At 33.3% G+C, this 24,080-nt stretch overlaps 3 protein-coding genes across 7 annotated transcripts in view; all 3 read right to left on the bottom strand.

Annotated features, from left to right (window-relative positions):
* Positions 1-3,501, bottom strand: part of LOC130613339 (voltage-dependent calcium channel type A subunit alpha-1-like) — a 33,789-nt gene extending 30,288 nt beyond the window's left edge. Inside the window, exons 1-2 of one of the 4 annotated variants that reach the window (XM_057434694.1) lie at positions 1,545-2,933; positions 1,290-1,392 (exon numbers count right to left, since the gene is read on the bottom strand). Coding sequence is in view for 2 of the 4 variants with exons in the window: in XM_057434693.1 (XP_057290676.1) it covers positions 2,790-3,120 (331 nt within the window). In the remaining 2 variants the exon portion in view is untranslated. Of the gene's footprint in view, positions 1-1,289; positions 1,393-1,544 lie in introns of all 4 variants that reach the window. The other 3 variants (XM_057434693.1, XM_057434692.1, XM_057434695.1) reach the window with 3 other exon arrangements.
* Positions 3,502-7,344: 3,843 nt separating this feature from the next.
* Positions 7,345-12,603, bottom strand: LOC130613353 (14 kDa phosphohistidine phosphatase-like). Its single transcript, XM_057434712.1, has 3 exons — positions 12,410-12,603; positions 8,211-8,335; positions 7,345-7,737 (listed from the first exon to the last, which is right to left on the bottom strand). Exons 1-3 carry the CDS (start codon positions 12,573-12,575, stop codon positions 7,642-7,644), a joined length of 387 nt encoding a protein of 128 aa, XP_057290695.1. The 5' UTR covers positions 12,576-12,603; the 3' UTR covers positions 7,345-7,641.
* A 3,461-nt stretch (positions 12,604-16,064) lies between these two features.
* LOC130613345 (uncharacterized) lies at positions 16,065-23,742 on the bottom strand. Of its 2 annotated transcripts, none has more exons than XM_057434703.1 (4): positions 22,930-23,742; positions 19,046-19,335; positions 17,591-17,757; positions 16,065-16,538 (listed from the first exon to the last, which is right to left on the bottom strand). In XM_057434703.1, exons 1-4 carry the CDS (start codon positions 23,733-23,735, stop codon positions 16,164-16,166), a joined length of 1,638 nt encoding a protein of 545 aa, XP_057290686.1. In that variant the 5' UTR covers positions 23,736-23,742; the 3' UTR covers positions 16,065-16,163. The 2 variants fall into 2 exon arrangements, with proteins under 2 accessions (XP_057290686.1, XP_057290685.1); XM_057434702.1 differs by having other exon boundaries at positions 19,046-19,338.
* Positions 23,743-24,080: the final 338 nt, after the last annotated feature.

Raw genomic sequence — 24,080 nt, forward strand, 5'->3', positions numbered from 1 at the left:
AAATTAATAAATTCAATACTTTATAAAAATTGTTATTCTTTATATAATTCTCGTATTAAAATAAAAGTCCACAAAAATATTGTAATTCAACTGTTTTAGCTAGCATCTGTACAAAAATATTTCACGATTTTTACACACCAACATTTTTACAAAAAATTTTAAAATCTTAATGTAAGCTGTTTGGATGTCTTATTAAAATTAAAACTCAAAAAAATTCCAATTTTCCGAGAAATCTTAAATTAAAATATTGAGACTTTCTCTTAGTTTCTCAAAATAAGTATGGAAAGGGCTTATAGAGTTTTAATATGTTAAATGAGTTTTTGGTCCAGGATAGTAATGCAAATCTGTAGTCTTTTAGTATCTGTATCAACATTTTTGCTATTCCTAATATTTCTTGCAATGGGACATATATTTTAGAATATGTAGAACATTTAATTTTTGTTTTCAAAAAATGCGATCACATAAAAAATGAAAATTAAAACATTTGCAAATTAATGTAAAATATCTCACGACAACAAAGTATGTAAATGACACTTATTAGAACTTCCCAAAAAAATCAAATCTGCTGAACTTGTAAAAGTTTGCAATCTTAAGGTAGAAATTTCACCATGCAAAAAAGTTTATTATATATAAACTTAACAGTAAAAATGACTAAACATTATAAATTTATAGCATTTTTTAAATAATACATACATGCTCAAAAAGCAACTTAACTTTTATTGACTTTAGTAATATTCAAGCATTTCAATCTTAGCCCTTCAAAAAATAGGATATTTGTCTTAGTTTAGTGACTTCTCTTTCTAGATCTAGAAAACGTTTGGGGACCAGGTTTATTGTTTTTAATGGTATTTTAGATTTCACATTATCACATTTTTTGTTTTATTTTTATATATCATTATATTAATGTGTTTCAGCGTCAGTCTCAAAACATTTCAAGATTATTATAAAAATTCTCCAGGTATTTAGCAGGTCTGAATATCTCACATAAATACATAAATTCCAAATAACTTTGAGAAGAAAAAAACAAATGTAAGAACAAAATAAGGCTAAATTCTTTGCACATAGTAAGGGTTTAAAGCAAGATGCACGTTTCTGGGGATCACTGAACATTGCCAGATCAGAATTTGATACTTAACCCATATATTTTCCTTATATATATATATAAAGTGTCTTTTCCTAGTTTAAATATTCTTAATGGCCAGTACTGATTTTCTTATATTACGCAATTTAATCAATTTGAACACAATAAGAGAAATTAACAAAAAAAAAAACAATTATGGTGAACTTACAAGGAGGATGGCGAACTTATGAGTTTTTGGAGGGGAGTTTCTGTAGTTGGCAGAGGATATGGAGTAATGGTGGTGTTATGCAGCATGGTAAAAAAACCCAGCACTATAATATAAGTGTGCGGCATTTTAGATAAGTTTTACTAACATATTGCAAAACTTTTTATCACTTTACTTTTTGATCAACCAAGATTTTGTATATTTTAAAAGATAGCTATAGCTAAGTGTTTAAAGAACATCAGAAAAAGAAGCAGCTACCTAAAGTGTTCTTTTTTCAAACCAACTTTCTTCAAAACAACTTCCCTCAAACCAACTCTCTGAGGATCAGTAGCTCAGTTGCTGAAATATTTGATTTATACCCAAAGGTTAAAAAAAAGGTTTTCGTAGCTAGCTAAAATGGAAGCTGCATCATTCCGTCGTGGTTCCTCCTGGAAACAATTGATAGTAGATAACACATAAATGCTAGCTAGCTAGCTAATGCCAACAACAAAAACGAGAATCATTTGTCGATACGGGGGAGAGATTGTCTTTTAACTGGCTCTTGATTTCTTTGTGTTTAGGACGGAAGTATGAATGCAGAACGTCCTTAACTATTATATTTAAATCCTCCATCATAAAAGCAAAATTTTTTAAGCGGATGTAGCATTTCGGATCGCCATCTTGAACAAGCTTTCGTTTTCGATTTTGTTTTTTAAAACCCGAGATTAAAGTTACGGCAGCCAAACCTTGGCCCTGATTGTGGGAACAAAAACTATCCTTTTAAAATTTTGTCACGTGCCCGAGGTGTCTTTATAAAATCGGTAGCCTGGTGAATTCATGTTTTAAAACAATTCACCGGACAAAAATTGCATAAAGTTGAATTAAATAATATAAAAAAACTTGTACATGGCGCAAATTGTCATCATACATAAAAAACTTTTTCCTCGTGAGAACACAACCTTGAAATAAACTTAAGTAGATCAAAGATTACCGATAAGGCGTTTTTTGTTAACAAAATCTGTTTTTGAGAAACCAGAACATACGATACGAGTTCTGAATAGTCCTAACTAAGAAACGAATATATAGATATACAGTTCACACCAACACGCTTTTGTTTTTAATTTTATTCGCCCACAATTTTTAAATTTTAGAAAATAACAAATAAGGGTGACGTTATAGCGTCAACATTCGAGGGAAACAGGACGTTGTACCAAACCTGTCTAAATATAAATTGTTACGCGCGTTTTATGTGTTACATATCAAGCACAAACGCGTCTCCTTGGTGATAAGGCACAACATTCTGTTATATATAAGAAACAAGTTTTAACAAATTTATGAAGAAAAAAAAACGTCACAAACATAGAAAGAATAGAAGAAAGAAGAAACACTAAACAAAGAATAAAACAATAAAAGACCACACTAATGGTACACTGAACAAATTAAATTCCTTAACTATATTTTAAAAGCAGAAAATTATAGTTAAAAAAAGAAAGAAAAAAAAAACATAGATTTTTAGAAAAGGATATTTTGATTCGGTAATCAGCGTCGCTAATGCTCGTATAGGATTCCGAGGTCCAAGACAACACAGGGAATAATATTGATTTTTACCCATAACTTCTCCGTTACTTCCTCTAAAATCTTTTAGTTGATATGGTGCACTTTGGGATCGTTTAGTTCTTCGTATACTACGTGCTGTTGAAGCTAGTAAATTAGGGTCAGAATAACTTTTATGGATCCGCTTTATTTGTTTATATTGTTCTTCGATTTCATCTTCATGTTCACCTCTATTTTCATCTTCTTCTTCATCTTCTTCCATTTCGCTTGTTTTTAAAATATCGTTACGCAAATCCGTCATTATTTTGATTTAAGTTGAAACTTTAAACATTGAAAATGTAACATCATTAAAAAAAATAAAAAATAAAAAATAATATTTTGTGAAAGCTATCTTGTAAATTTTTCACTTTTAAAAACTGTTTATCCTTTGCAAATAATATCTTTCATTTCACCAGTAAAATTAACTTGTATGAACTATATTTTCGCTATGTTCCTCCTTTCTTTTTTTTGTATTACTTTAACCCGGTTATTTTCTTCTTCTTTTTTGCTTTTCTTATATTAATGGTAAAATGCTTCACATAACCTTCAATTTTTTGTTGTTTTTTTTTACGCGAAACATCTGCAGTCGAAGGCTTTTTTTCGACGTGCTAATTTCAAGCTACGGTTCAGAAGCGAATAAACTTTTTTTTCAAAATTTAACTTAGTAACTCGCTACCGTATACTTTTTATTTGCCAGAGAGTGTGAAAAGTTTTTTTCTTTGAATAAAGTAATTTGGTTAGTGGCGAGGTTTTCTATAGTTTGTCATACATTATTAAGTTTTTTCCGATTCATTAACGTACTTATTACATTCATTGAATCACGTGACTTGTATAAAATAATACGAACTCATCATATTTTTGAAATTGTAAATTTGTGTACGCGGGATTTATTCAAAAATACAATTTATCAATAACATATCCAAGATGGTAGCATAAACCGTAATAATTTTCCCGTGTAGAGATATTGCGGAAAATTTAATCATGACTTTTTACATTTATGATATAAAAAGCGATGATTGGCTATGAGTCAGCGCTGTGTACTGCTCTTAGCAACAAACGCTTCAATGTTAACATCTGCTTTCTTTTTGCTACTCACAGTAATAAAGACATCGATTGAATGGGAGAATCATTTATTGTTTTCCCCCAATCTATGGAAAACAGAAGCAACAATAAAAACTTAAATTATTTATGCCCGTTTATATATTAGTCTCTTCGGGGTTTTAAGAACAAAAAAATATAGTTAATACTGAGGAACACTTCTCGTTGCTCAGAATCACGCACACATGAAAAATTTGGAAGAAAAACTGAGAATCATAAAAAAAATTAATCGCCACACTGGTCGAGTCCGCGTAGTCACATTTATTAAAATAAAATTACATTTCATTCTTTCTTTCTTTTTCACTTGTATGTTTTTCTAAAGACTTTTAAGATGTTGGATATATATTTTGTTTAATATTTAATGAATTGGAAGAAGGTGAATCCACATCTACTTTTAATATTTTTGAACGTATTGATATTTAGAAATTCTGATTAAAAAAAGTTCAACGGAAATGCTATTTTCTTCTGCCGGAATTCTTTCATTTTGGCCACATTTTGACGGACAGCGTAGAAGTTAGAAAGGTTACCTGTCTCTCTTCCCTGCTTTTGCTATTGCCCTGTATTTTTTATTTTTTTTATTTTACTTAAAAAGAGAAAAATGATGAGTTTAGTTCACTAGACTACGTAGAAGTAGAAACTTCAGCGAGGTTATAAAATTCGTGAAAATTATTGTGCAAACATAAATCCAAACGAGCCTAAATATACGGGTTGATGGGTTTCTTATACTAAATACACGCACTTTTTTATAAGAAATCAGTGATAGTCCCTTTAGGGTTCCGACTCTTTTTTTAAAACAAAATTTGAGAAGATTCGAGGACTTTTGAGGAGATTTTTGAGAAGCTTTTGTTCACAAAATTGAGGAGATTCGAGGAGAAAACTAGCACTTGTAAAAATAAAGGAAAACACATACTGGCATCTCAATACTTTTTTTCAAAAGATAACCAAGAAACTTTGCTTCAAATATAAACACACAAAAAGTAATGTTTGCAGGCCACAGCAACCACAAGTTGTGGTTATTCAAAATAAATAATATTAAAATAATATCAAAATTTTTTCAAAGAGATTTAAGAAAAAAACCTAAATTTCAAAAAAATCAGAACATTTGAGACCTTTTGAATTTGAGGAGATTTGAGGAGTTATGAGGAGGCGTGGAAACTTTCATAGAGGAGTACTTGCACAACTTTAAAAATATTTTTTTTTACATTTTTTTTGCAAATCATGCAGCGACTTCATGTGAAAAAAGATTTGTTCAAAAACTGAGTTACCTGTAGCTAAAGCATTTTTTGATAACCAGGTTGTTTACTTCGAGCTATCTTGCAATAATTATGTACAAATCATCATTGTATACTATTTAACCTGCTGCAAAGTACGCATCATATTGACTTTCCTCAAAATTTCTAACTCAGAAACAACACCGTAGAGATTACTAGAACGAATAATGGCTATTTTTTCCAGTCAATAAATAAATTGTACAATATTAAAAAAAATTATACTCAAATAGTACCGTAGATAAATTTTGGCGAGTATTTAATTTGGGGATTTTCAAAATGGAACATTTAGCGGGGATTTAATTTGGCGAATGATAAATTTTATAAAATTTGGCGAGGATATAATTTTGCGAATATAAAAAAATGCTTATTCTGGCGAATGATACAGAGAAATGAATTTTTCTGTCTTAAAATGTTTTATAAAAAATAATAATAAACGTATAAACACAAGATTGATTATAGAGTTAAACATTTCTATTCTTCATCATCGCCTTTCGTGAATATAAAAAAAGTTCATTTTGGGGAAAAAAAAACATTTTTCTTTAAAATTTAACGGGGATTTAATAGGCGAACGGTAAATATGTTAAACTTAGCGAGTATTTAATTTGGCGAATGAGTTATCAAAATTTTGGCGGGTATTTAATTTGGCAAATTTTGCCCAAATTCGCCAAATTTAATCCTCGCCAAATAATGATAAAGATTGAATAAAGGATAAATTTATGAAACTTACTTTGAAAAAAAGAATAGTTTTCAGTTTAAACAAATTGTTTTGAGAGCAAGTTTTGGGTTATTCAGGAGATACTTGCCAATACTATGTAAAAAGCACGTGACGCTACTAATGTTTTTTAATTCTATATTTATTCACAAACCTGATTTGTCCTACACGCACTCAGATAACTGTTTTTGAAAAAACAAGAGTACATTATAAATTCCCTTTCAAGTTAATTGTTCATTGAAAAACACTCTTTCCATCTGTTATCCAAATGTGCAAGAGACTTCATTAATATGTAAAGTATATACAAACAGCCATGTTTCAGCAAAATAATACATTGCATTGTTTACATCAAAACAAGAATAAAAATCTATTAAAATACATATGAATAATTTGATAATATATGTAAGAAGGTGCTAAATCAAGGGTATAATCAGGCTACACACCGTAACAGCTTATGAAAACCCTAGGAATGGCTAGAGCTGGTGACTTCGAACTGAGGTGACTTCGAGCAAGCACATAGTATAAAAATCTTTACATAACTGTGGAGACAGGTTATCAAATTCCTTGCACATAGACAAGAGATTGGTGACGTCATAAACTAGATAATTTCATTGTTTACCCTAGGAAGATAGAAATAGAGAAGGAGAACCACCTTATTTCGCAGCTATTAATATCTATTCAAATTCTGTGTTGTTTTTAATAACAATGGTATCACAGGCTTGTCAAATTGACCTTCATTGTGCTCAGTGTAGCAATAAAATGTTGTAAATAACTTGTATCTTGGTGTATTAATAAACCACATGGGAAACATTCGTGCGGGGACTTAAAAATCGCCATTTTGAAGCTTGTTTGGGGTTCATAGTGTTGCCTACTGATTAACGGAATACAAACAAATTAGAAGCGGCTGCAATAGGGTTGCAACACGAGTGTTTCAGTAGTGTTTTTCCATCTTTTTGGTTAAGTTTCAGGATGGCTTCAGGATTTCGGATTTATAAGAGTTAGCATTTTAGATTGAAGGATAAGTAGTCCAGTAGAATAATCTCAACAAATAATCCTACACTACCAGTTAGATTAACCCACAAGATCAATCTTAATGAAACTTTAAAGGAGAACTTAGAATTAAAGTGAACATTTATAAAAAACTACACGAGAGGTTGATGATCGTTGCTAGACCAATATGCAGTGCAAATAATGTATACGTATAGAAAAATATTTAAAAAATTAGAAAAATAAAAAAAATTAACTGAAGCCAGCAGTTAAGTACCATTGCGTCATTGTTAGACATTTGTAACAGTCAATTAAATTGAAGACTTACCAATCAACTTTCATTTATCGTTTTATGTACAGTAACCACAAAACATTCACAAAATCATGTATGTTCAGTTGTAAGAAGCAGACATCATGGTTTAAAGCATTGCACCTCGCAATTTTATTTATCAAAAAAAACAGCATACTGTTACATAACATTATATACAGAGAATCAGAATAACAGACCATTACACAACCTTCTAGGTGCAAATACAATAATTGTTTATAAATATAAAATTACAATTGATTAATATTATTGTCTTTCGTACAGGTTTAGGGTGAAGACGTCCTCCTATTGTGATGAAGGTTTTTCTAGCAAGTTCCATCACCTCGCATTTTGCTTTTATTGCAAGCAAGTTTGGACAGTAAATCTATTTTATATTATTTTATGACATTAATATCCTTCATTAGAATATGATATTTTTACATAATCTGGGTATTTCTTTTGTAACAGGCCGACAGTAATGGAATGGTCTGCTCTTCCAAAACCCTAAAAATATAGAATTTGAACGCAAAAAAACATAAGAGAAACATTGTACATTACACCTCATAAAATTCTGGGATTTCAAAAAAAAAAAAAAACACGTTTTTCTATGATCACACTAAAAATATATTTTGCTGAAAAATATAATGTTCGGAGGTCTCCAATATTACCTCACAAATCGTTTTTTTAAAAAAAAAAATAAATTCAGAAGGTTGTAGAATTTTTGCGAATTTGCCTTGTATCTGCAACTGAAATTTACCATTAAGCAAGGACAGACATTCACAATTTCTTGTCTGCAATTTACCTTATTTCTGGCTCCCTTGCAACTTTTCTGTAAATTTAGCATAAAATTCAAATATAAGCATATAGGATAAAAGCAAAACAATAGAGCATACAATAATTCTGCTGTCTTTGCAATTATTTTATTCCATCTTTTGCTAAACGAATCTTTGAAGTTAATTCACATCAAAAGGACTCACCATGGAATATCCAAATACTGAGATAATTTTATCTCCATCATCATGTTGTATTCGACCACCACCAACACATTCAGTTTCTATACCAAGAGGCAGTATACTGGATTCTTCTCTCTCATAAATATCAGCTAAAATGTAAATTGGATTAAAACAGAAAGATCTCGCTTTAATCAATGCAGTACTTGTTTTAATAACTACAGCCTTCTTTCTTCTAATTTTGTGGCTCACCAATGTATAAATGAATAGCTTTTTCAATTTTAGTTTTCCTACTTATTTTTGGGTGACAGGTTTCCTTTAAAACTAGACAACAACACTTTATGATGGTAAACAAAGTTAAAAAAATCCTCAAACTACTACCCAACAACAATAAAAGGTTGTAGAACTTTAAACTGCTGAATAAGCTCAAAGAAAATTGGTGCCAATTGGTACATTATAAACTTCAACCGCCTTTTTGCTGTGGTCTGTTCAGTGCCCCAAAAGGAATATATATTGTGCTGTCTATCTGTGCAATCCCTTCTGTTAACTAACACATAGATCAAACTATGGCACCAAATGCAGTGAAACCAGGGATTTATTTGATCAGGGCATGCATCTTTATGCCCCAGCCCTAAGTACCAACAACATTAAATCAAAGATCCATCAATCTTTTAACAAAGCTGATATTGAAAAAACACACTTCTCTTCCTCAAAGCAACAAACTCGGGTTAAGCTGTTGATTGTCTTTCATTAGAATCTAAGAAATATCTCCCTGAGAAAAATCCCCCCTGAGAATAGCCCCCGGTCGGTATTAAGATTTTTAATGGAAAATGTGTGTATATTGTAATACATTAACACTATGTACCAGCTCCTAAATAACACTCAATGCCGCCATCTTGATGCACTAACTGTCTAAAAGTTGAATGTAGGAGCAATCAATGCCGCCATATTAATTATCGGCATTGTTCACATCTTTAGTGTTAAGTATTAACACGTTACCCAACGGACTCCCTTTTAATAGCGCTATTCCTGTGTAACTGGCAGAATATCAGACACACTTTCCGGGCAGCAATTTCAGTGATATGACAGGGGAGTTGGAGATCCAAGCCTTATTTTCATATTAGGTACACCTGATAGTTGTTATTGCGACAGTCAGAAAATTGGTTTTGCGACTGCACTTTCAAGGTAGTTTCAGAAATATTCTATCAACTGTACACTGTTCATTCCCTCACTTGATACAACATTTTTCCATGCATCTATGCGCTGTTACCTAATAAAACACAGGCACGAACCCTTTGTTGTTTCAAGAGCTCAGTACAGTCACAAACAGGGCTTTACCAACCAGAGTGCTGATTGATTTTAAAAATGCTGCATTAAATGCATTCAAGCCTAAGCACCTGAGTAGTGATGTAGTTGGCTGCTTCTTTTATTTATTAAAAAACATTTGGCAAGATATTCTGCTGCCTTGGCTTCAACAACGGTACCAAGATGATGACAACTTCTCCTTACACGCAACAATGATCATGGCACTTGCGTTCCCTCCAGCCGATATCGATACGGCATTCAACGACTTATTCACGTAAATAAGAAACAACTTTAATATCAACATGCATGATATCTTCAATTATTTCGATGACACTTATATTGGGCGACTTCTGAGGAATGGATGTATAGAGACACTCCAATGTTCCCAAAGGAAATGTTGAATATGTATAAGTGCACAAAAAATCATTTACCTTAAACAAATAATAATGTGAAAGGGTGGAACAATAGGATACAGCAACATGTCAACGCTTGACATGTCAACGCTTGGAAATTTTGGAAACTTGTAGACGTCTTAAAGAAGAAAGAAAATGTTTGGCACGTGAAGTTGACTCAGTGTTTGGGAGGTATTCCAGTACTGAAGAGAAAGAAGTATGCTGATTGCAACACACAAATTGTAAATGTAGTGCAAATCTACCAAGGAATGCCAACATAAGACTACTTCAGACGTATTGCATACAATTTGTTGCAGAAGTAACTGTTTTAATCTAAATACTATGCTTAAAGAAATCCTGAGGTATAAAATGATGTTGGCCTTATATTTTAGAGCCTAAAAAGTTGGTTAACAAGTCAAATTTTTAAAAAAGCCCTTTTCTGTTCTCAAGATATTCACATTTAAAGAATTTCAGATCTAATTATGCTGCATAAATTATGATGTCATGTTTAAGTAATAGCAAATTTTGATACTTTTTGTCATCAGTAATTTTAAACATGTTAAGGGATATGCATTCAAACTATATCAATGCATAGATTTTATAAAGGTGAATTGATTAGCGTAATTTTTTCTGACAAAATCCCACTTGTTTGCTCGTCCCAGGCCTCTTAATTTTTTGCTGAGGATCCAAAAGAAAATGAAATTTTCTGGCTAAGCTTGTACACGGCCTATATGTTTACTCACAAAATCTAATTGCAAACCGACATGCAGATCTCAAGTTATGGGGTCATCATTGATGAAGTTTGATTGCACATACCTTAACAGGTCTAAAATTACTGATGCCAGTAATGTCAAAATTTGTTTTTACAGTACTTAAATATGACAATATAATTTATGCAACATAATTAAATGTGAAATTGTTTAAATGTAAATAACTTGAGAACGAAAAGATAAGAGCTTTTTAAAAAATTTAAAAAAAACTTGTTAACCAACTTTTTAATCTCTATAATATAAGCCCAACACCATTTTGTACCCCGGGTTCCCTGAACTACTTACTAATTTAAATGAGAACTACTTTTTCGATTTTCACACAATTTTTTGAGGAAATTTGTAAGTTTCTTTTATTAATTTTCTGAATGCAATACTGCTCTTTTGTTTTAGTAAATCTGCTGGAAATTTAGAAACTTTTAAGGAACTTTGTGGTCTTAGACGGTTGGTAATTTTTTTTATAAAATCATTGATAATCTATATTTTATTACCAATTATATACTTCTAATATTAATTCATTTTTATATAAATTTTTATTATTACCGGGGGGATTTTTCCAGAATCACTTTCATTGAGATCTTTACTCGATTAGAGTCTACTTGCCTTGGCTACTGTGCAAAATGAAATCAATACTTTTTTAAAAGCTAAATTGTCATCTTAAAGGCCAATCTTTGTTCAGGGCTTTTTAAATTTTAGAGAAAAAAGTTTTGTGCAATTCTTGCGATCGGCTTCACGTCATATGGTTGATGAACCAATCACAGGCCAGTATTCAGATTAAGCAGCCATTATAAAATGATAGACAAATGCCGTAATCATGTTTTTGTGTTGAAACCTTTATAAATACCATACTGGATTTTTCAAGGAATTCTTCCTTTTTTTAGTCAAATTTTTAATATGTTTGATATTGCTTAATCTTTGCCATTTTGCGAGATTTTAACGCGGTTTTGCTTGTAAATTCTGTTTAACAGTAGAACTGTGAAGGTTTTACCGTGAAAAGTCCACTTGTACTCTCATCGGAGAGCAACATTTTGACCGCAAGAATTGACGTTTTCTTCTCCAAGTGTGGTGTTGCTCTGCTAATGTCTGCATCCTTGGAAGACACTTGGTTTTAAAATGACTTTGGGAAAGACCACCCCACTGGGCTGGCTGGTATTATTGGAGTGGACCATTACGATGTGGAAAATTTCTGGGTTTCCCTTTCGTATAAAGATTGGGTTAGGGGCCTTCAAAAAAATTTTTTGGGCCCCGTTAGCGGGATATCAGCGCTAAGGGGGGGAGGGCGTCTGAAGTTTGAAAAAAAATCCACTAGGGATCGAGAAATTTTAAAATTTTGTTTGTGGCCTGAAAATTCTTCATCGTTTGTGAGCATAATTCCTCTTGTCATCAATTCCGATAATTTTTATCTGCAAAACACGCCCCCGAGCCTTCCAATATTTATCCGAATGTGTGTATTTCAAGGACGGAAATCCGATAAAAGAGGGGGAGGGGGTCTGAATCTTAGCGGCGATATCCTGCTAACAGGGCTCGAAAAAATTTTCGAAGGCCCCTCAGCCTACAAAAAGAGGAGTGCCTGTTTTCCCATGGAAGGCGACAAAACAGCTGTGCACATATGGGGCTTAGTTATAAATAACGAGATGTCTGAGAACAATTTTTAAAGCTCCATAATATAAGTCAAACATTATTTTATAGCTCGGTTCCATAAAGCTACTAGCTAGCTAGCTATCTAGCTAGCTAAAAAATATAAAAATAAAACACAAGTTACCATGGTATTCTGCCCATTTAAAACCTCTGACAATGTACTTTGTATGATCTCCAATATACAGCTTTATCAAAATATATTTAAAACGACCAGAAGGATCTATTTTAACATCTTCTACAGCATCCAGCTTTGCCTTCATTACATCACTGTTACCGCATTCGCCTGCCATTATGGCTAAAACACATGGGTCGTTTCGTTTTCCATCATTACCGTAAATCCTCGATTAAGCGCCGCCCTCGAATAAGCGCCGCACTTTTTTAGGCTTCTTTTTGAATAAGCGACGCCCTCGAATAAGCGCCGCACCTTAGACTGTAAAATGCTGCGCTTATTCGAAGTATTAATTGAGAAAGGGGGTTCGATAAGACTAAAACGTTATATTTTATAGTGGACCAATTTGGCCATTTTTCTTGTCAACAGATTTCTTATCAATTTCAAGATGGCTATATTTAGTATTCTTCTTTATCAGTTTATGATGTTGAATGTTAGCATCACGTAGTTATTTGGTAAAGCAAAAAAACTTTCCTAAAATAACCAACCCGATCTAGCGCTTTCTTTTTCCTTCAACATTTCATTTTGTTTGAACTGTTTGCTTTTAGAAATAGTCCAATAAGGACAAACATTCGATTGGGATATGTCCCACAAGTTTTGGTTTTGCGTCTAATTTATGAACTTTTTTGTAAACCCCCAATGGCGTGCTTGAAACAGATCAATTGTTCGGGCATCCAGCTTCCTTTGTAGAAATGAAGCTCAGGAGTGTTTGTATAGAATTTTATCCTGTACATCATTGCAAAACCAGGCTGTAACCTTGCCATGTTTTTCTTTTTGACTCCAATTTGTTTGATTTTTTTTGTACACGTTTGATCGAATGTTTTGTTTTTTCTTCTCTTTTACTACGTTCAAATCGAAAATCTCTACATCAAGATGGCAGATACAAACGAATTACTCTCAGGTGTCTAATACAAGGGGCATGTTAATAATAACAGGGGGTCGAGAACCAATTAGCGGAGGGGGGATTAAACAGGGCGAGGGGGGGGGGGGGTCAAAATTGTAGCGTACAGCAATATACATCACTTCTACAACCAACAAGAATCACATTAAAAAAAACATCAAATATTTTGTGCACACTTCACTGGCTTTCTTTCAAATCATCCTCGCCCATACAGCAAAAATAAGTGATATTAAGTAGATACAGATGCAGTGCGTAACAATATGAACGTAGTGCTAGCTTGCTTCAATGATGGTAAGTAAATACCAGCAAACTCACAGAATGTATGAACTTTCAAAACAAAAATAATTTCCAAAAAAAATTTCGAACATCAGGAGCTTATTCATTGGATGAAATTAATAAGCGGGGGGGGGGGGCTGTGTCTTAATAAGATGTGGGGATGAGTAGGAAAAAAAAGAAAATTAATAAGTGTCGCCGTTCCCCTTGTATTAAGCACCCGAGAGTCTCAAAGGGAAAAAATGTTCATTCTTATCCTGTAAAAATAAAAATGGAAGCTGTAAATTATGCTGAGATTCACTATCTGGACGCAAGTATGGAGTAGAGGAAAAAAGAAATAGAAAGTGGAGGAAAAACAACGCGAAGATATCACCCTCTTTTTTGGAAAAACAGTAAAACAAGATAATGATTAGATGGTGGTGGTGTGAAGCTTTTAAATACCAACCTTGAAGAGTGCACCATTGACTGGATAACCATTCGGCGAGCATCAGGACTTAGAGTATCGAGAAAGTTTATAATGAATATAATTGCAATGGATGAGACTCCCGTATGGAGTGACATAGTTTCACAAACAACCGTTGATGCGTCTGGCAAAAAAACAATCGCAATGAAAAGTACAGGACACGAAAAATCACGCGTGTCTGTTTGTTTGGCAGCAAAAGCAGATGGGAAAAAACTAAAGCCAATGATTGTTTTTAAGTGGGCTGTCAGAAAAATTAAAGTCATCTCTCAAGAATTCAAAAGTCCAGCTGTTGTTGCAAGTTCCCCCAATGCTTAGATGAATACTGAGTTAACCCATGTCGGGGTGGAAAATGTCCTCGGGGCTTTTTCCTATCAACGCAGATTTTTAGCATGGGATTCATACGAATGCCACATTGAAGACACAGTAAAAATCTAATTAAACGCTAAGAAAATCGATGCTGCTATTGCTCCAGGTGGATGTACTAAATACATACAAGCGCCAGATATGTCTTGGAACTTGGTTGGCAAAAAGGGATCAATAATGAGACAGAGGGAGGAAATTTGAAAGCACCTCCCATAAGAACGATCATAAAGTGGATTCTTGATGCTTAGGCGCTCTTCCCTCGAGTCTAATCTGGGTTCCCTTTTGCATTGCGGCCTGAATCTACTACCAGCGGATGGGTCGTCTAACGAATGCATCCATTGCTTTAAAGATCAACAGCCATGCCCCCAAGTCCGAGAGCTTTTGCGAACACAACTCTCGATCTTCGAAGAACATCAAAGTAACCCCTTCTAGACCAATGGATCAGATGTTGAAGATGCGTATGAGCCAGTCCAGCTTATTAATCCAGGCGAGAAAGGGGATGAAGATGAGAATGTAGACATTTGCTAGTCATTGATTGTCAATCTATTTTTTTAGTAAAAAAGAAAAGATGGATATGTCTGAAATTTTTAGTTTTCCAATAAGCGCCGTCCTCGATTAAACGCGCAGCAAAAAAGTCGAGTTTTGATTGAGCGCCGCGGCACTTAATCCAAGATTGACGGTAGGTCTCCGCCGTTGACATGATTTCTTTCCCGATCATGTAAGTAAGGGGTGTCTCAACTGCAGCAAAGACGTAGTATCGTTCTACCATATCTTTCATTTGCTCGTCTATGATATTTAACACAACACAACATTTAAATGCTTTTGTTATCGACTGTAAATTGTGTAAACGAAAGGGATCATGGAGCCAAACCTTATTCTCTGAGAACATAGGATTGTGTTCTTGCGTCCACCCCCTTTTATTACCGTTCGAATTTGGTAAATTCCCATAATTTATAAACGGCCTTTCCTCGTTCACAATCCGTTTCTCTGTTATGCAGGCACTAATAAAAGATACGAAAAACTCTGCAGAGAAATTCATTAACTTTCAATGGTGAAAAACTGATCTCAGGTAAATTAAATCAGTGTAAGGAGAAGTTAGATCCTTTTAAATCATGGAAACCGAAGCTTATTTTGAATCTTAAAATAAAATGATAGTTTCGAGCCTGTTTGGGTTTTCCACTTGAATAAAATAGTCAAATCATTGTACATCAATTGACGAAAAATAGGACGTAATCCTACTGTTGCATCGATTGACGTCGATCAATTCGATCGCAATTCCGACCTCAGGATCTTTAATCAACAAGGCAAAATGCCCTGGGAACGAGGTTGATTCGATCGATTTCGCCTAAGTGGAAATCCGCTTTACGTTGGACATCTTCCCACCACTTTGCAGAAGGTGAAAAAACATTTCTTATCATGGAGTAAAAACGGAAGTCCTCCTCCACTGCAAGCAAACAAAAATCGCAACTCTACTGGCTCGAATCGCGTCGTTTAAAATATTGGAAAGAAAGTGTTCTTCTACTGTAGTTAAAAAGGAAGATGAAAAAACATTATCTAATAACGAATGGGATAATAAACTATGTAAAATGGGGAAAATATACAAAATAAGATTCCGTTATAAATCAATCTAATCAGATAAATAAACTTTCTTGCAGGAAATATTATTTCATATGATTTATATATTAAACATCCTCGATGTCTCAACTATATTACGACGATATGGCAGCATTCTGCAGTATCGACTTCATTTCTAGGATTGTCTCTTCGTTTAAAGGAGGATCGCATCCGTCAAACGGCCCGAGTGAGTGATTCTGATGTACTTCCGGTAGCGGAACTCGAATCCAAAATCCTTGGTCACCATGGACCTTTTCATTGATAATGTCTTCTCTTAATTTAGCAAGTATTATTCCTCGTTGACACCTATTGACATACATTGTGGTGTCAGAAGTCTTTACAGGTTGTATCGGAGACAAACAGTTGTACGTTGGAAAACGGTGAACAGTTCGTATGTGTATTTGAGCAGGACAGTCTTTCTTTTTAGATTCTCGTGAGCTTTTTCGACGTTTCGGACCGTATGTTTCGATCTGCAACGATACAATAAGTGAGTTATTATTTTAACTGATCTTGACAAGAACTTCCTAGAATTGCAGCAATTTTGTCTAATGGGTTTTATCAAATGAGGACCAGTCGCCCAGGGGTGAACTACATTTCGCAATGCAGCAATCACGATTTTAAATTTAATAAAATAAATATTTATGTTCAGTTTAAATCGCCTTGGACTCGTTGCATCTGCAGAAGTGATTCACGAATAAAGTTACCAAAAGAAAACATATTTCGAAGACGCTAGTACCATAACTCTCTCAATCACTACATCCCATCACTAATTCACCATCAATAACTTTTAAACTACCATACGGGAAAAAATTTGCACGGGAAAAAATTTGCGCAGGAATTTAATTTCGCAAATCATAAAAGACATTTTGCGAAAATTTAATTTCGCGATGTCATAGAAATCAAAGTTTTAAGTAAAATAACTTTATAACATTTGTCATTATAATCAAGTGTGAATGACAGTAAGGAAAGGGGATACTTTTGCTATTAAAATCTAACTTATTTCTGTAGAAAATTAATTTTTTTGCGTAATACAGAAAGTCAAATTTTTCGCGAGAACTTAATTTTGTAGAGGATAATTAGTGAAACTCGAAAATTTTCTTCACCCACATTATAAGCATCCGTTTGAAACTCTACGATATCTCTGTAAAAATTGGGAAAATAGAATAAGGAAATTAATTACGAAATAGCATTTTAACTTTGATAACAACATAAACTTTATTGCTTTAAACCTTATCATTATTATTATGAATACTTATACAGGATATAGCCACTTCAGTGTTGGAGACACTGTTATCAACGTGGGTCTTGTGTTCTAAATGTAAACATTAGATATACACCGGTATTACCTATCCAATTTCCCTCACATGGCATGGGTTGATCCGCAGCTGTGGCGAAGACACTTGCTAAACATGCCCGTGCTGTGGAACGAATCACGGACCTTTTGATTACGAAGCGAACTCCATAACCACAAGGCCACACACCAATTTATGCATTGAAGACATAAAAATAAAACGCAGTTCACCTGATGTATCTCATCATCTGTATTTTCTTTCTGCCCAGTTGGTAAATTCATTTTACTACGCTTCGGTCCATATATACATTGATACGTCGTACTACCTTCTGTGGTGAATGGAACTCCAGTGAACGGAATGGGAGGTATACCAATGTTTTTTTCCCATTTGATTTGACCTGAACAAGTACAAATAAACATATTAAACAAAATTTTAATTTATTGATTTTGACATAAATCTTAGAAGGGGTAGTTTAGCAGTCTGTTTACTGGAATTTGGAATAGTTTACTTTTGAAGATTATTTTTTTAACGGCGTTAATGAAGGCGCTAATGGTGATAATAAAGGCTACATGTAGTAAGAATAGTTGTCGTTAACAGAACACCATTACGCGTTTAGTCCGCTATAACACCGATAACGCTCCCTTTAGCGCTGGTGCTAAGAAATCAAAATTTTTCAAGCTTAACACCGTTGTTAAGGCCGTGTTAAGAAATATTTGAACCTTTTTAAAAAACGAATGTTCACGTGAAAACATTTTTGCTAAACAACATGGCGAAAGACAAAGAATTGTCTGAAACTGTTTTGCAATACTAGGGGTTATATAACTAGCAATTTAAAGATTTTAAAGAAAAAAATATTGTCAATGAAGCGCAACCCTTGTACAAGGTTGTGAAAATTACATTCACCATATTTCCGTGTGTTTTCCCTTTCGAACATTTTCCTCGTCCACATATAACGCCGCCTTCAGCGTCATCAATATAAACAAGGCTTTAACATAAGGGGCAAAATCTGTGAACTTCTTATCTGCGAACGGACAAAGATATGGCTATATACACATTGTACTTAATTTTTCTTATAGATATTTCTCGTATTAGATTTTTTGATGACTTGCAGGTTTTTCCTTTCATTTTAGACAAAAGAAATAACAGGGTTAAAATCTTCATATAAAAGTTGATCAACACTGAAAATAAATCAAAATTACGCAGCAAATATAAGATTTTTTGATGTCTTGCAGGTTTTTCCTTTTATTTTAGACAAAAGAAATAACAGGGTTAAAATCTTCATATAAAAGTTGATCAACACTAAAAATAAATCAAAATTACGCAGCAAATATACAACCTGCTACAACCGTTTACTTATTTCTCGTATCCAAACCTCCTTTAACAAACGAGGCATTGGTATGACAGACTAAAAACACAAATACAGGACGTGTTGGTGTTCTTTTCGAAGTTGAAATTTTGTATATATATCAGACTCATCCTTCCAAACGGGACTATAGCAATCCTGTTACTTAGTTTAAATACTGAAGAAAAAGCACATACGGGAAAATTTTATTGAGAAAATCTGCTTTGGACTGGGACCGAATTTAAAAACCTACAGACACAAAGGCAGTGCTCTAATCATTGAACTACACACCCCTACTCACAGCTTAAAACAATAAAATAATAAAAGGAATATATAACCATACCTTTCCCAAGATATCCTGGCTTGTATTTTCTTAGCGGCTTTTCCTCAGGTTCCGGATCGTCATTTATTTTTACTTTTGATCTTCGAATAGAAAAGGATGAACCGGTTATAAGTCTAAACAGCTTTAAGAACTCGTCGAGTTTTTCTGAACCATCAACAAACCCAGAAATATAGTATCCATCTTTATTTACATGCTCTAGGTATTTCTTTGATAACTGTATCGTTTTTATGTTTAGTGCAGTCAGTCCAAGAACATTGGTTACATCATTTTGTGCTAAAACCTGTTCAGCACTGCTAAAAATATAAAAGAAGAAAAAACCATCACAAATATATCACAGAAAAGAGTTACATAAAAAGTCAACATTTCAGGGCATAGTAAGAAACACGAATAAAATGAAATTGGATCAAAAACTTTACAGTAAAACTTATTTAAAGGATAAATTCACAAAAAAACCTGCATTATGTAAAGGCTAAGCTGCAAAAATTAAAATTTTTTGGAGCACAAACTTTACTGTTGCAGGTTGCAGCAAATTAATTTTAGAAGGGAATATTTTCAGGAAAGATAAGTTTAAAGGATACCATCGGTTATTGATTAAACTAAACCTTTTAAATTGGTAAAAATTAGGCCTAAAATTGGTAAAAATTAGGCCTAAAATTAAAAAAAATTACTAAAGTAAGTGGTATTCTTTATATTTCAACTTGAATATTTGTTAAACTTATTTCTAGCGATACAATTTGTTGAAAGGTTTGAACAAGCAACAGACCAGCTCCTTTTTTCTTTTGACATAAAAATACCAAGGAGTTGATTTTTTTTCAGTGTGATCTCAGATGAAAAATTGCATAACGCTTTTTAACTATTTTATTACCCAAATCTATGTTTGAAGTAATCAAAAAAAAACAACCTCTTTTTCGAAGAAATGTAATTTATCATGACAAATAAATTCACTACATAATTATTTAGATGAGAGGTAAACATATTCATGAAAATGTTTTTTTATAAGAGAATATTAAATTGTTTTGCTTAACTAAATTGCTTTTTTTAATACTGTTTCAGTCTTATGTTCTTTTGTGTTCTTCCAAAAAAAATATGGTCAGAATTACAGATGTTCATAAATATTTTTAGGATTGGAATCTTCCAAAAGTACCTGGAAAAATTTTGCAATTATTTTCTAGATTTAATTATGATGTAACGCCTTTCACTTGGTATAAAAGTATAGTTTTCTTTGTATTTTAGGTCTTATTTCTTTTAAGCTTTGTCAAAAGCGACGGCCTGCTTTCAGTACACTATTTTTAAATGCCTGAATGCACCAAAATTAATGCCATTTTTCAAATAATTTCATTTGCATTTCTAGAGGGGGCCTAAAACTACTAAAAATTAAATCTATGAGATTATGTTTTCCAAATTTATCTAAATTGAATTTCTCATGGATTAATCTTCATAGTACATTAATAAATACTAATAGTATGGCTTCATCCCTATACACAAACTAAAAAATAACATGTTTTATAAAAATTGAAGCATGAAAAACTTTAATCCTGATTTTCTGACAACCATATTTAACAACAAATGATTTTTGATTTTTAGCATAAAGTACCTTTTCTCCGCCCATACAGGAACATTCATCAAATACCTCCAATTTACTTTTTGCTCATTGAGGGCTCACACATATACCATGTTGTAAATCAAAAGTTGTTAATTTTTATACGAAAAGTTAGCTTGTTAAATAACTATCCAGTTTTTGGGGTATTGTTAGAAAACAAAATCACTTGCCCCCACATAGAAAAGTTGGGAATATCTTTAGCATAGATTACCAAACAGTTTAAAGTAATAACCTTTTTGAATGCTGAGTAAACACCCACATATAAAAAAGACAGGTTCCTAAATGGTAAAATGGATAGACAAAAATTAGAAAGAAATTCTACTTTTGCATCGATCAATTCAACCAATCTCGTTGAAGTGAAAAATAATAAAAGTGGTGATTTTGTTCCCACAGCTCCCACACTTTTTATAACCTGGCAAAAGAATTCCAAAGCTGCCTGAAGAATTTGCAAACACATGCAAAAAATTCCTGAAATGTTTTTACGGAATTGATCATGTGAGGATTTTGTATCCATATTGCACAGATTCATCAAAAGTGCATGAACCTATATATTTTTTGATCAGCCATTTTTTCATTTCTCAAACATTTCAACTAATTCTTCCATGCACAACATAACTCTCGTGAGCAATCACTTGGTACAAACTATTGATTTTTTTATTACTTATTGTCGGTTTTGATCAACGGTTAAGGAGATATAAAAATATTGCTAGTGTTAACAATGAACAAACTGCCTATTGCAACAAGCTTGAAATGCTGTTCAAGAAAATGCATATGATATGTGTTTTGGACAAACAGTTGAAGAGCTAAGGGGATTTTTGATGACATCCTTAACCCATTCGTTTTGACCCTGCTTCAGGAAATTAGACCTAATTTGGTCCCAGGTAGTACCTATACACTCACACAGGAGATGACATCATTATTTGCCACTCTTTCCAAGTTATTTAGCTTTAAACTTTAAAAGTGCAATGCAATGGCTTCACTAATCTCATTAACATCTATAAGCAGTTAATAAGCAAGACATTTATACTTTTTTCAGCAACTTTAACGGGAAATGAACACATCCACTATGCCTGTCAAAAAACACTTTGTATTATTATATAACTAGTCAATAAGGCCTATGGGGAAATCCAATTAGGCAAAAGAACAAAGGGGAAAATAAATTGTTTCAGGTGTTTTTCTGATGTCAGGAATGCATATACAAAAAAAATTTGGCGTAATTGGTAAACCCTGTCTGTAAAGTCTTTGCTGAGGTCAACAAAGCACAAAAATTTTTTATACCCTTTATTATTTTTATACCTTTATTAGATAGATCTTGAAACGTTGATCTAGAAAGTGTATAGAATCATGAGCTTTTGACAAACGGTTACGAATATATTGTGGCTTAAAAGTTTTTTGATAAAGACATTAACCCATCTATTTCAAAATGGATTCTGGTACCCAGATTTAGTAAACTTAACCAATTTAGTTCCAGGTTATCCCTAACTACCCATGCAATAAAAAATGACTGACATTTGTGGCGCCGTAGATTAGTGGTTATAGCTCTCGTACTCTGTGCGGGAGACCGGGGTTCGATTCCTCTTGACGGCGATTCAACATGGGCGAGTGAATGTTACCATAGCCCCGGGTTGACCCAAGCCATGTGAGGGAAATTGGGAAGATGGCACACTGTGTGGGCCGTTGGATGTTGCCGGGAGTTGTCTAGTAGAGCGCGGGCTCTAATTGGGTCTGCGTAGCTCAAAATGAGCATTAAATACTCTAGGACTCTCCATCTACGCCATGGCCCCTCCTGGAAATAATAGACAGGGTATATCCCTCGATATTTGTGAGGCTAGCCATGTAAAATATGCACATCTATCTATCTATCTACATCACCACCTCTTTTTCAAGTTTTTTGGCTTCGATGTTATAACTGCAATGGTATAACTTTACCAATCTTATTAAACTCATTGACGTCAGTCTATAAATGCATTGACACCCCACCATAATGTGGGAAAGACCAACAACTTAGAAATAAATAATTTTTTTGGCAACATCAAAGGCAAGTGAAGATACAGACGGACACAGCTTTCATATTATTATAGGCAATATTCTATTACTTTTTTTTGTATATCCTGCAAATTTCCCTTGATTTTTATTTGATAAGTAAAAAGGGTAATGAATTTTTATACCTTATCGATAATGAAAATAATAATAATGATAATAAACTTTGAATTAAAAGTTAAAATTAGTATAGCACATGCACAGAATACATTTAAATTGTGCTGTATACAAAAAACATCCATACTTAATAAGATTAATTGATACTTGTTCCTGTAACATTGATGAGCATTCTCCATTTTTATCTTGCTCTTCACTGTTTGTGAATAACTGAAGTAAGACTTTCGCATTTTCGTCATTTGTGTCAACAATGGTATCACCAACAGAAGTTGAACTAGTCACACTTTCTTTTCGAGTGTTATTTATCAACCTTTGCAGCATTTCAACATTGCTTTTAATATTTAATTCTTCTTTAAGGTTTTCAAAGTCCCTTAGTACCTCAGCAGCTTCTGAGGTATATCCTATGAACAATGAACTCTTGACTCGTTTTCTTTTTTCCCTAACTAATTTATCAGAATTAGGAAGTTTTGTTCCTAGGGAAAATAATAAATGTTTTTGCTTTAATTCTTCCCCACTATCTAGATCCCCTACATTATTAGTTTTCTTGTCATGTTCTTTTGGCGTTCGCTGAATTAAAAGTGTATTTTCTGTAGAATTTTTCGTAATCTCACCCATAACAAAATTGACTTCTTCAGGTGTAATTTCTATTGCTTCTTCTATGATTTCCTGTTCGTGGTCTTCGCTTGCAACTTGTTCCGATATTTCTTCGTTAACAAAACCAAGCTCAACTGGTTCCCCGACTGTCTCATAATACTCATTGGTGTTTACTGCAACTGGATCACCATTTTCATTAATAACTTGTTCCATAGGCTCACACGTATTGCCATCCTGAACTACAGCAATAAACTGATATTCAGACATTTTTAAGATAACTTCAGCTGCAGAAGCTTCTGAGTAGGAAAGCTGCTCTTGCTCGTCCGCAACTTCTGCCATTTTTGTGACAATATTTTTGTACCCGTATTGAGGCTTGTTATCATGCATCTCTCCCCCGTGGAAGTTGTTACGAAGAATCTATTTATTAACTAAAAATCATGTAGCATGCCATGCTGAGCATCGTGTATAAATGTGCTTTTAATTGAGTGAGGCTGAAATTAATTAATTAATTTTTCTAATTTTTGCATAGACTAAATCATATCATATACAGTAATTTTCTCAAATAAAATGTGTAACAAAATAACTCTCTGGAGAAGCGGTGTCTGACTCATAAAAGCCGAGGTGGAGGCTGCAGGTCAAGCACTTTTATTTGAGGGTTTGAGAGGCGGAGAAGAAAATAAAGTA

The sequence above is a fragment of the Hydractinia symbiolongicarpus genome, chromosome 10 (assembly GCF_029227915.1).
Source record: "Hydractinia symbiolongicarpus strain clone_291-10 chromosome 10, HSymV2.1, whole genome shotgun sequence".
Lineage (NCBI taxonomy): Eukaryota > Metazoa > Cnidaria > Hydrozoa > Anthoathecata > Hydractiniidae > Hydractinia > Hydractinia symbiolongicarpus.